Source organism: Alligator mississippiensis, chromosome 3, assembly GCF_030867095.1.
Source record: "Alligator mississippiensis isolate rAllMis1 chromosome 3, rAllMis1, whole genome shotgun sequence".
Classification (NCBI taxonomy): Eukaryota; Metazoa; Chordata; order Crocodylia; family Alligatoridae; genus Alligator; species Alligator mississippiensis.
The window spans coordinates 46,919,922-46,933,054 of NC_081826.1; the positions used below are offsets into that span (position 1 = coordinate 46,919,922).

The 13,133-nt window shown below is 38.3% G+C and overlaps 1 protein-coding gene across 2 annotated transcripts in view; it reads right to left on the reverse strand.

Annotated features, from left to right (window-relative positions):
* Positions 1-1,132: 1,132 nt before the first annotated feature.
* OSGIN2 (oxidative stress induced growth inhibitor family member 2) overlaps positions 1,133-13,133 on the reverse strand; it is a 43,513-nt gene continuing 31,512 nt past the window's right edge. For both annotated transcript variants that reach the window (XM_014610192.3, XM_019486667.2), the window contains exons 5-6: positions 12,457-12,548; positions 1,133-9,051 (exon numbers count right to left, since the gene is read on the reverse strand). In XM_014610192.3, coding sequence (XP_014465678.2) covers positions 8,004-9,051; positions 12,457-12,548 — 1,140 coding nt within the window. In that variant the 3' untranslated portion in view covers positions 1,133-8,003. The remainder of the gene's footprint in view (positions 9,052-12,456; positions 12,549-13,133) is intronic.

Consider the following 13,133-nt stretch of genomic DNA (forward strand, 5'->3'; position numbering starts at 1 on the left):
ACACAGCACATTCTCCATTACTTTTGGGGAGATAGAGGCTTCTAATGGGTTTCTTGCTTTCAGTTTGCTTAGATTAGGTCTGATGCCTCATTTCTAATATAGGACCAAAAAACCTCTTATTTTCAATCTATTTCTGCAATTAGTAGCGTTCCTGTGCATTATATTGCATAGAATTTTAAACATTTTTCTTTGCATATATTGCATTCTCATCTTGCCCACAGTAGGTATCGTCCATATCCTGCTGGTTTTACTGATCCAGGTAATCTTACTGTTATGGTATGGGTTAGACTTTTCCTGTGTTACAATCAGGGAATACAGTTTACTAGAGCCCCCATGGCAATTCTGAATTCTGTCGATATTTATTTTAAAGCTATTATTACTGCTATTGAAGTACCTATAAGTATATACAACTCTTCCTTTTGCATTGTAACCAAAAGTTTGTTGTTTTAAACTCCTCAGCTCTGAGATGATGTTTTCTAATAGTATGAGCTATATAGCAAGTGACCATATTATTTTAAGGAAATCTGGGACATTTGGTGTGTAAAACACACAGTAATTTAATCTGGAGCATTTCATGAATATTTTCCTTAGTGCTAGCCTTTCCTTTTATGCAGGATACAATCCACGTGTGCTCCAAACCTGTTGTATTTCTCCTACATGCTTCTTTTTAAATTCTGTACGTGCCTGGCCTCCCTACTGTTTCATCCGTCAATAGGTCCCTAATTTCTCCGAGAGGAAATGTCTTTGTATGGACATGATTTTCTTGGAAAATAAGAAAAAAATCCTAACAGGTTGCTTTTGAGTTTTGATACAGACAGCCTGCTTCAGCATCTTTGCCTGTGGAGAACTATGCACTGCTGGATACTCCTGCCTCTTTTGCTTAATAGTTTTGAAAATGAACAGCCTCCTGTGTCTACAGATGCTCTGTCCCAGGTCCTGCAACAATAGGTTGAAGGAAAAAGTAACCCTTAATTCAGTTCTCCAGAATGCTTTTAGTTTCTAACTTCACAGGCAGCACGTTTCTGGCATTATTCAGTATGAAAGCCCCAGTTCACTTCTTGTAAGATAAATCTCACACTATGCATTAGTTTTGTTTTATAGGGTGCTCAGAGGAAGGGAGATCCACACAGGATATGGTAAAAATAGACCTTTTATTAACCAGACTTCAAATACACACTGCATTCAGCAACTCAGCTGAGCATACAGAGCAAGAAGCAGTAGCTAAGTTTCCCTCTTAAAAAGGGGCAGTGTACTAGTTGTTCATAAATACGACACGCTTAATCTCAGAGCTATAATCCAAGCAACCTCTTCATTGCTTCCAACTTGCTTTTTTATATCTTTCCCATGTTGATGCAAGATGCTGACCTTTTAAAAGGAAGTTAACAAGATCCCTCCAGCTCCCTAACAATGACGTTTCTTGTCCTTTTCTAGTCCTTCCTTTTACCTCCATGGCCCTCTACAACCTCTCTGGCCTCCCTTCACAATGAGCATTTGTAGTATCCCTCATTTTTAAACCTTGCCCTTACCTTCAGCTGCCTTTCCAATTATCTCCCTTCTCTGAAATCCCAAACCAAATGATACAGGGGTGTAGGTTGTAGCCGTGTTGGTCTAAGGACGTAGGCAGGCAGGTTCTTTGGGTGAATCCAGTATCTTTTATTAAACCAACTTAAATAGTTGGAAAACAATTATTAAGCAAGCTTTTGGGTTCAAAAACCCTTTGTCAGGCTAAGGAAGTTTCTGCAGTTGGTGTGTGGTCTTCCTGGATGGAATGAAAAGTAAAGAAGCCAGAGGCTGGGCTGTTATGCATACAAGACAGGTAGTCAGTGAAAATCTACATTTGCAAATCTGTATGCATACCAGACCAGCCTCTGGCTTCTTTACTTTTCATTCCACCCAGGAAGAGCACACTCCAACTGCTGAAACTTCCTTAGCCTGACAAAGGGTTTTTGAACCCAAAAGCTTGCTTAATAATTGTTTTACGACTCATAGAAGCATAGAAGTATGGTCAGAAGGGACTTTGTAGATCTTCAAGTCTGACCCCCTGCCTGGGCAGGAGGAAAACTGGGCTCAAATGAACCCAGCCAAGTAGGCATCAAGCCTCTTCTTAAAGACCCCCAGGGTAGGAGCCATCACCACTTCACTTGGAAGTTGGTTCCAGATCCTAGCCGCCCTAACACTGAAGTAGTTCTTATGGATGTCTAATCTAAACCTATTCTCCAACAACTGGTGGCCGTTATTCCTTGTTATCCCAGAGGGCGCTAGGGGAAACAAGATCTCCCCCAAACCCATTTACCCAACACTATTTAAGTTGGTCTAATAAAAGATATCAGATTCACCCAAAGAACCTTGTAAACCAAATGATATGCAGGTTTATGTTCATTAGCACCTCCATTCTTTACTTCCTCCAGTCCATTTCTTCCCCTCCATTCTAATCTCCACCTAGACAAATAAGGACCTCTGCTCCACTTTTATTCACTTCCTGGTGGCTTTTTTGATGCAACACACACTAGATGAGTCTGATAACCACTGGCTTTTGTGATTACCCTCTCCCATTGCTCTGTGACCCCTCTCTGTTTGCTCTATGATCCATTTGATGGGTCCTCATTCCTCTGACAATCCACTCAAGCTGTCTCACCCAAATCTACTCTTGACCTAACCCACATCTTGACTGATCTGAGGTTTTCTGCTGATGTCTTGCTGGTTTTTAAGTATAGCAAGGCAAATAACAATCTCCACCTTTCCTGCAAAAGTCTCTCCAATTTCTGTCATCTGTCAATCACTATGTAATAACACCTGAAAAATTTACCAGATCCCTTAAGGGAAACATACTTTTTAGTACCACATAATGTTACCAGGGTCTTTTTTCTGTCAAAGCACATTAATTGCCATTATTTTGGCTTAAGAGCATCAAATAGTATATACAGCACTTACTCAAGTAAGACACTTTTCTTTTTCAGGATAAAGTGCTATAAGACATCACTCAGATTTATTCCAAAAGTCAATGTTGTCAGTCCTGTTACCATGTTTCCTTTTGTTGTCACAAATTTATAAACATCCACAAAAAAGAAAGCATGTCTTACCTGTCATTGGGACTCTAAAATAGTTTATAGACTAAAATTAAGTAGGGCAGATAATTTCTTTAGCACCATGTTCTCTCAAAATAGTCTACATCTTTTCTTATAATTGACTTCCCTTTTTTAGTAGACAAATGGAGGCTTCCAGTAACCAAAGGCTGCTCAGGCTCATTCATAAAGGAATATGGTACCATACAGACCACTTCAGCCCTGTGGGGGGAGTAGACAAGGAAGAAGAGATGCCATAACAACAGGATGACCCATTTTCTGTTTTTGCTGCTGCCAACAAGGGCTATAAGGATATGTTTGAAGTGGAGTCTCTACAACTTTGCAATGAGTCTTTCAGAGCTCCCCCCTCCTTTAGCACTTCTTGCTGCTCTTTACTTGCCATCAGTAAAGGGAATGAGGAAAAAATATTAAGCCCCTTCTTTTGTATTAAGAACTATTCATTCATTCATTCGTTCTATTACACAGGAATTCAGTTTACCTGTTTTAAAGCCAGCTCCTACTAAATCTAGTTCTTCTTCCACTCTGGGTAGTATGCACTATTGTAAGCCTGTCTCCTATTTTGATAGCATTCTTGCTCTATTTCAATAAACAAGTTTGCATAAACTGTTTTGGGGAGGTTGCCAGAGGCAGATCTAGCATTCCTCTTTTAAGCACTTGAGCTGCTGCTAGTCTAGAAAACAGTATGCATCTTCATTGGTAAGGATTTTTTAAAATTATGCAACATATACTCATCTTAAAAGCTTAAAAACCCTTGCTCTGCTGCTAACTTGCTAGGCACTTGGAGTCCCAAGGCATTTGAGTTTGTCAGTGAAGGTCCCAAGTTGCTGAAGTTGTGCTTGTGGATATGCCTGCACAAATTCCAACACTACTGAACTGTACTGGTCCAGGGGCTACTGCACTTATCTGGGAGGTGAGAGAAGCAGAATTCCTGATCTAATAGCCATTTGTGTATACAATATGATGCAACTTCATCAGCAAAGGCAGTTTCCCCAGTGGACCCACTAGATTGCTGGCAAGGGCTACTCTTCTGGGATGTGAGAGAGACCTGGATTCAAATTCCTGCTTTAATTGGCATTGCTTAACTCCAGAAGTTTTACTGTTCAGAATCCTAAGTCAAGTCTGGTACCCAGCTACCTTTGAGGCAGGGACTGGATATCTCAGCATTTTTGTACAAGCTAGTTTAGGCAGCTCTCCATTCAGCTTGTAGGCTTCTGCAAATCCTTTTCTAAGACTTCTAACTCTCCATACAATGTATTAGGAAGCCTGGGTTTCTAGTTTGGGGCTGTGATTCTACTATGCGGAAGGACACAAAGTTAAAGTGCTGCAATGCCTAAATCCATTTGTGAATCCAGCCCCCAATGCCTTAAGGTACTTAAGTCAGGGAAATACCTTGGCAGAATTCAAAGATTACACTTTTTTATAAGAATGAATGCTTCTGTAGCTTAATCACTAGAAAAAAAATTTAGTAGCTTGTCAGTCCCCAGGGTTCAAGTCAAAAGCCAACATACCTATTAGGATCTAAAAGACATTTCTTTCTCATATTTAATATTGCACAGTTAGGTCCCTGTCAAATAGTCATTTACTGAATGGACCACTGGTCAAGTCTGCTGTGGCAATTCTTAAGCTAGAGATAATTGAAGAGACGCACAATTTTGTAGAAGTCTCTTAGCAGTAATTTAACCAGGTGATATGTTCAGTAGTGCTTTGGATTATAACTTATTCCTGAACCCAAGACAAATAAAAAAATATATTTTTCATTAGTCTACTATAAAATGCAAATATTTGGTTAACATATTAGTACAACATGTAAAAATTTATAGTTAAAATAGAGTTGTTAAAGCTAGCAATGCAGTTATTCTCTTCTACATCTACTTGTCAGTGACACTGGTTTACCTTACCACCTATATTTTTTAACTCTAAACTATTAAACAGTCTACTGAATGCAGCATCACTCATGTTGTGGGAGAAAAGGATGAAGTAGAGACTGCTTCCCTTTCAGGAATCTGATCTACATAATTCATAGTTACATCAACTGGTTATTAATTATTAACTCAGGTTAATGCTACACTGGTTAACAGCAATTCAAATATCAATTTTTTAAAAGTCCTTCTGAAAAAACAATTTGCACAAATCTCATGTTTTCATGTAGATAAAGGCCAGTTACAAATACAAAGACTGGCAGTTCCCAATAAAAAAGGAAGATTCCTCAGTACTGTATCAGTCAGTAAAAAGGCGTATTTACATACTGGCTAGCTAACTGTTATTCTTCAAATTCTAAACATGTGGACAAAAAATACCAGTTCAATCTACTGACTTCCCATCACAGTTTAGTTTTATGCAAAGGAATAACAGCAGGGATAGAAGGAAAATAATTAACTCTGAGGCACACCAAAGCAACAATAATGGATACTATCATAAATGCCCGAATAAGAACTGGTACTTTAAACTTTTGTCACCACAGTAAATTTCACAGTGTCTAAATAGATACAACAGTTCAGGATGCAGCTTTGTTTTCCTGAACAAATTAATCCCCTTGCTTCATTTAAAACTGAAAAGTAAAAAAAAATTGCACAAAGGATGGGAATGTTTTTTATAGCTGCAATGTTATGCTGTGACTTACCAACATTTATGGTTAGGAACATCAACAAAATTGTAGACTTTACCACATAAAAATATTCCGAACTGGTTAAAAGCACAATCAGATTTTCTAACAAAAGATTTAATGTGTAGCTAATATGTAAAGTTTACGTAGTAGAACCAAAACCAAAATCTCCAGAGTCCTCTACTAAAATGAAATAATATTGAAGTCTCTATTCCATGCTTAGTTATGTCAAACAAAGTAGATGTTAGCATAACTGAAACTAGTCATATCCCTGCATTTTCCAAGTATGAAAATGACTTATGCAACTAGTAATGACCCAAGACATGACTAAAATTCAAGCCACATAGGCATTGTTTTAAAAAAATCATCTACTTGTTTCACTGACATAGTTGACATCAAACTGACTTAAACTAAATTAGCCTGTTCTCAGAATGACATCTTTAGCTTTCAATTAAATTATAGGCTTAGACCTATAATTTCAAGATGGGAATATTTTTTGTTGTGGTTTTAACACTTGTGTGCCCCAATATTTAATTTTTCTCCTTTCAATAAAAGCTCCAGATCCTGAAAAACTTTATTAAGACGCATAGGTATTTTTAGGAGGCACAGACAGATGAGGCATTACAAGTGTGAATATTAATGCAATTATCAAAAGTCACGTGGCTGAAACAGCAGAATATGTATATTTTCCACTATACAAGCTCCATAACCTTAAGGTAGTTGGGGTCTCTTTGTATCTGGTTCAGGTTCTTATAATTCATCCACTGAGGTGATCATCATTTTGATGAGTTACAGAGCTTCATTTTAATAATGAAAAATGGTCTCTCTAATCCAAACTGCTGTGTGTTCCATTTAGAAAATACAATACATCTATAAAAAAAATGTAACAGACTGAACTGGGAAACATGCTAGATGCAAATTAAAAGTGTCTGGTGATGGATAAACTAAGACTCTTTTAGTCTGTAGTCTAAATGACAACTGTCATAATTAGGCAAGTAACCACTGATCTACTGCTAATCCCAGCTACAATGAACACCACTAGATAGTGTTTACATTGATTTATTTTTCAAAAGGCATGTGTGACAGACTCCACACCTCACCTTCACGAGTTGTGGAACTTAGATTATACCTTCCAAAAACTTGAGTTAGCAACTTTGTCAGAGGTGGAGTATGGTTTTAAAGGAGTTGTTTTCTCCAGGTTTATTACTTCATATAGGGAATTTTAAAATGTAGTATTTAAAATGGACATTTAAATGCCTAAAGATGTCACGGTTTTAACTGTATGTATTGCCTGAGAAAGTGAAACAGGAGCCAATACTGGACACAAGGTGATGGGGGAGTATCTGCCACCATCTCCACCAGATAAGAGATCCCATTCAGTCTTCCTTAGCTGTAAGATAAGAAGGTGGTTTATAAATTTTGTAATCACTTGGTGTACTGCCTTTTCAACCACACTTTTTTTTTTTGTAACAAGACATTGGCCATTCATTATGCTGACACTGTAGTAAGAGCACTTACATCAGCACTTTTTTGTTTTACTGTAAACCAGAGTATTCTTGGAAAATTACATATCACTTTAATAGAGAACAGATCTCCGAAATCCCTATGTTATGGCCTTTCTGCACTTCAAGAAGTGCGGGCATACCCTTGACAAACATATTGGTGAATTGTCAAATCATGCATTTAAGATTAAAGGAATGCTTGCTCTTTTATCCCAGTACTGAATTAAGATTGATATGATTTATAATTCTCAAGTCAAATGTTTTTCTGTTTGTAGAAATCCTGTTTACTGTAAAAGGTAATTTGCTTAATGCTCAAGAAAGGTATATAAACTATTACTGTGGCAAAATAAAAATCTTTGTTCCGAATGAATTGCTTCATATTTACTGAGACCACGGACCATTTATATTAAGTAAGGGCAAAAAACCTCTCCAGCTTGGTTTAGATCTACAATTTCAAGATGGGAATAGTTTTTGTTGAGTTTTTGACACTAGAATAAAAAGCAGCTCCTGGCCAGATGCTCTATTTCCAGAGAATAAGTTTGTACTTGTATGAGCAAAAGACGTTAGTTTCATTTGTTCTTTATCTGGAAGCAATTCCAGTTGCATACAGATCAATTAAGAGAGCAGACCAAATTTTTGTGTTTTCAAAAGGATAAAGTATTGTAGCATCAGCATCCTCTACTAGGTACACAAGTTCTCCACACTTGTATTACATCACAAAAGTGTGGCTGCTAATGGCTTTAGCTGTCAATGAGTTGCTTGTCAGAGTATGCCTGTGATTCCATATACAAAAGTTTTATATCACTGCTTGGTTTATTAGGGCACCCCATCAGCACCACCTCCTTCAACAATTAGTTGATGTTTCTTCTTTTGTCTTATTGCCAAACATCGTGTAATGCCCAGTGCCCCTCCTTTTAAAAAACGTACAAAATTGTCTCCAACCAAAGGGCCCAATGCAAAGAGATTATTTTCTTTAGTGCACTCATAAGTATATGGATCAATCTCAATAGGATTACCCTTGCATGTGATTGGTTGGTTTGAATTATGACCTACGCACTGCCCTTGGTCCTTTAGAAAGAAAAGATTAGGGTGAGAACCTATCAGAACTAAAGCTATGGAGAACTTTAAGATTTTCTTCAATCCAGAGGCACTCTGAAGGATGCATTTCGTGTCTGGCTTGAAGGAAAGTACATGGTGCTCAGGGAAACTGGTATAAGCAGAATGCATATTAGAGTCCGCAGTATGTGACTGAGTGCACATCATATGGTAGACTTTATGGTATTCGGGATAAAGCTTTTTAGGTAGTTGTTTGAAAATTAGACCTGGATCGGTAACCCTTCTGCGGAACACGTGCATTACAGGGATGTTGTTATTGTACGCACACAGTATTGCATCAGCTGCTGTGAGTCCAGCACCCACAATTAAGACTGGGTCTACTTTTTCACGTAGTTTCCCCTTGCTGATGGCAGCTCCAAAGTCAGACATCGAATGAAGCACAAAGGGAAAATCTTCTCCTTCAACCAGGAGTCGGCCAGGACAATCAAAGGTTCCAGTTGCAAGTGCCACATTCTCAGCAAAGAGGCAGAAGGGTACATGTGAACCATCTGTTGCTCTATGATAACCTCTGACTTCCCAGTTTTTTTTGATCAATGGTTCCTGTCCATCTTCTGCTTCCTCCTGCAAATGCCGAGTTGAAATATTTTCACTTAGTTGGCTTTCATCTTCATCCTTTTCTCGGTAAAGTCTTGACACAGATGTTATGTAAGTGTTATCTCTGAAGTTCTTCTGGAGACCCATAACCTTAACGTATTGTTTGTAATAACAAGCTATTTCCTCTGGCATTACTCTGTCACTCTTTATATTTCTGAAAGAAAATCAAAGAGGTTCAATTAATATTTAAACCATAAATGGTGGTCTGAACATCACACTTGAAACAGTGTCTGTGTAGGTTTAAATTTAAGCAGGATAGACTCTGTTCCTCACTCATAACATAACTATCTTGAGTTCAGTAAATTTTGTTACGTGGAATTTGAAGACTGTAAAACTACTCTCCTCATGTCTGATTATATAGGGCAGGGGTTTTCAACCTTTTAAGATCACTGTACCCTCAGTGGCCAGACTGGGGGGGAACATGGCCAAATGCAGAGTGGCAGTAGCCACTGTGTGTGAGCTTCCCCCACCCCGTGTCCAGCTGGGTGGGCAGCACCTGCGCGGCAGCGCAGGGTAGTGTGTGGCAGTGCTCCATCCCCGCCCACCTGTTCGTAACCCCTAGGGCCGTCTCGTGTACCCTCCGCTGACAACCCCTGATATAGGGTAAGATTCCCGAATGTGTTAAGAATACTCCTCCTATTGAAAAAAACCCTCCTATTTTGGAGTAACCCACCCTAAATCTGCTTTGTAAAAGCAAGCTTGCCCAAACACTGATGTATGAAATTGTGTCTGTCTACTGCTACTCTTGTGCAAAATTCTGGGTTGGTTGTTGGTAGCTGTCCTTCCTCAATCAACCTGATGTAGTCTGGGATTGCTGTGTGTTAAATATTTATGTATGATATGCTACAGAGGACATTCAGAACTATCTGAAGGAGACAGGCCAACAAATCCCATTGAAAATATCCCCTGTGATGCATTTATCACACAAAGTGAAGCTGATAAACGCAACGAATGAAGAAATATTGTAGCAATTTTTAATGGAACTTATCCCACAAAGCCAGTTTTAACTTCCTGATAGTTGAGAATAAAGTATACAGTTAAGCAGGGCACCCTTTCCCCTGGTCTGGATCTGGCCTGCCAAAGAGCCCTGTCATCTGGATCTGGCCCCACAGTGGAAGTGATTTTGACGCCCCTGATTTAGACACCAGGGCCAGCCTCAAACTTGGTTGTTGTATCATTTTGGATTTAACTTAAGGTCTTGCACCCACTTTAGAAATTTGTATTTTGTGTTTCAAAGGCAAATAATAATTGATACTAGTAAGATGCCTTTTAAATGGTTTCAGGAACTTTGCTACTTTAAGACAAATCCAAAATGATAAATCAGGAGAGAGTATGGTGGCCATTATCAACATGTATGACTTTTTTTGGTAAACATATGGACAAAGAGTACTTCTTGTCTGTCTCGGGTAGGTTATCAAGATATAGGCATATGACCTTTTAAAAATTCATGTTATTACTCTGAGAATCCTGGTAAGATATTTACTGAAGAACAAGCTTGAACTTATGACATGTACATATTTTATGTAGCTAACATTTTTAAATTCATGTACCTAAGAAAAAGAGCATTGGCCAGAAGTGGATGATTAGCATGAGCAAGGGGGCAGGTGGGGAAGAGGGCAGAAGGGAGAGCAGAGGCTGCCTGGAGGAGGAAGGAGGAGGAAACGTGGAAGTGCAGAGGTGGCAGGGGAGAGGGGTCAGGCAGCAGCTTTGGCTATGGCTCTGACCCTGGGTAGAACTGTATTAGAATCAAGTACAGTTTTGAAAAACACACTTTGTAAATACTTGTCACTATTTCCTTATCCAAGAGCCCCAATTCTGGGGGAAAAATAACCAGCATAATTTATGTAGGTGTAAATGTATGTAAAATCCTGTTTAAGATAATGATTAAAATTAAGTCCAAGCAATTATTTATAGGACAAAAGTGCAAAGGCATAATCTATCACTACAGTTTCTCTCATAGGAGAGAAAGTCAGAGAGTCTTAAAGTCTGTGGGACTCCCTCTGGTTTTTACATTTTCATTCCAGAATGGGACCTACCTGTGACTATCAAGTCACTGAAGAAAGGAATACAGTAGATTCATGGTTTATTTTCCTTTACCAAAAAAAGAAAAAATTGTCCCCAAACTTGCATTTCAACTACTGCAACTCAAATCTCATCTATCTCCATCTCATTAATTCTCCCTCTGGACCCTGACCTTTCAGTCTATCTAACTCAAGCTACTTCAGCTGCCACAACCAAAGCTGATCTCATGCCCCAGCCACACACTGCAGCAAGTCCAGCAAAATGTGACTGGGTACAATGTTTATTACCATTATAACCTAATGTCATTGATTTCATGGTAATAATCACTACTACATTACCATTAGTAAGATTTATTCCATGCTATGCTTACACTGTGCTACAGAAAGGGCTTTTTCATGAAGGAGCAAGATCGTAGCTGCAGTTTAAGATTGCATTAAGGCTAATTTTTAAAGAAAGAGGTTCATAAGCACAATGTAATAATTCCCAAGATTTACTGATGCTCCAGAAATGCCTATAAAATGCCTTTTGTGTGCATTTTGTAAGTATCTCAGTGGGCTAATTTTATATGGGGAAACTAGTATATTTGTTTTAAACAGCTACTGTCAGATTCACTTTAAAGTGACCTTCAGGTTCCAATTTGAAAACCTGTGGGAAAAGGAGTTTAAGAGAAAAATCTAATTATTAATTTTAATTTTTAAAAGTAATTAGTGCAATAGAAAAGAAAGTGAAAAAGCAAGTAAATCATATGTTCTCTGTAGAAGCTTTCTACCAGCCAAAGACCTTGAACAAGATCAAACAAAAACAAGTTTATAACCCTCATTTATGAATACATGTTTATGATAGGAAACTGGTCAGTGTCACTTGATGAATCTTTCTATTTTAGCAACAAAAAAATGTCATTGTCTAGTGCCCTCAAGGAAACAGAACCATCATTATAAACATGGGCCACATCCTATTGCATCTATTAGGTATCTAGGTGTACTCAGGCACCTATTCTATTCCACCGTGTTCAAGTCCCTGAAAATACATTAATCTACGTTTGTACCACACTGCCATCTTACCCTTAACACTGGGTGAATCCAGACATTCATTAACGTGCCGTAATTACAGCCCATTAAATTTAATATATAGAATAACTGGCACTAACTTTGTGTGTTGTAACTGGCATTACTGCACATTAGTGCAGATGAATGCTTAAGTGTTGTTAATGCATGCTAAACTAAATCTGCACATTAGCATGGTTTTTGCCAGCTGTGCTAATGCACAGTAAAATTAGTCTTCTGTGCACGAAGACGTGCCCACTGAGCAGTAAAAAAAAAAAGTGTGAAAAAAGGGACACCCTCACCTGTTGTAGTAACAGTTTTTCAGGGACTTGAGCAAGATGGAAAAGGATTACACTGAGGCACTTCAGTTCACTTAAGCACCTACTAGGTAGAATAGAATTTGGCTCTAGAACTATTATACAGCACCCCTCAAACCTGTATTTATACAGTGTTCATATCTACATTTATCACTTTAAGAAATCTGGTGCCTTTACCTCCGTTTACTAGCTGCCCAATCCTTAAATTTGAGTCCTGGCAACTCCATCCAGTCTCCAAAACTGATCGTCAACATGGAGCCTTCCATTGTCTATAGAGGGGGAAATCAAAGCAAGTGTGACAGTTACATTTTAACAGAATCACAAGGTTGAAAGGGATCTAAAAAATAATCTAGTCCACATACAAAGCCAAGATTTTGTTCCTAAAAAGACAAATGATACATGAGACAGTGTTGAAGGTCAGAAGTCCCAAATAGTAAGTGGAAGTTTGGATTAAAAAAAGACAAGGAAAAAAACAAGATGGCAAACTGTAAATATTATCTTCAGTGGAAAAGTCATTTTTAACGGAAGCTGGCTAGACTCCATGCAAAAGGAAGAAGAAAAAAAAAAAAAAATCAGATCCAACAGAAAATAAGCAACAAGTACAAAAAGAGATCCTGTTATCTAGAAACCTGACAAGTTGGAAAGGTTGATCATGGGATAAGACCGTAAGCACTAAAAGCTCTGAGATGGGTACTGTCTTACAGAGAATCAGGAATTGTCTGATGAAATTTAAGAAAATGCTGATTCATCAAATAATATTTTGAAGAAACACTTGTTTTACCGGAAGTTCAAAGCAGAGGTGGAATGCTGCCTAGTTTCCTACAAGCTCACCTGATGAGCTGCTTGAAAGCCCC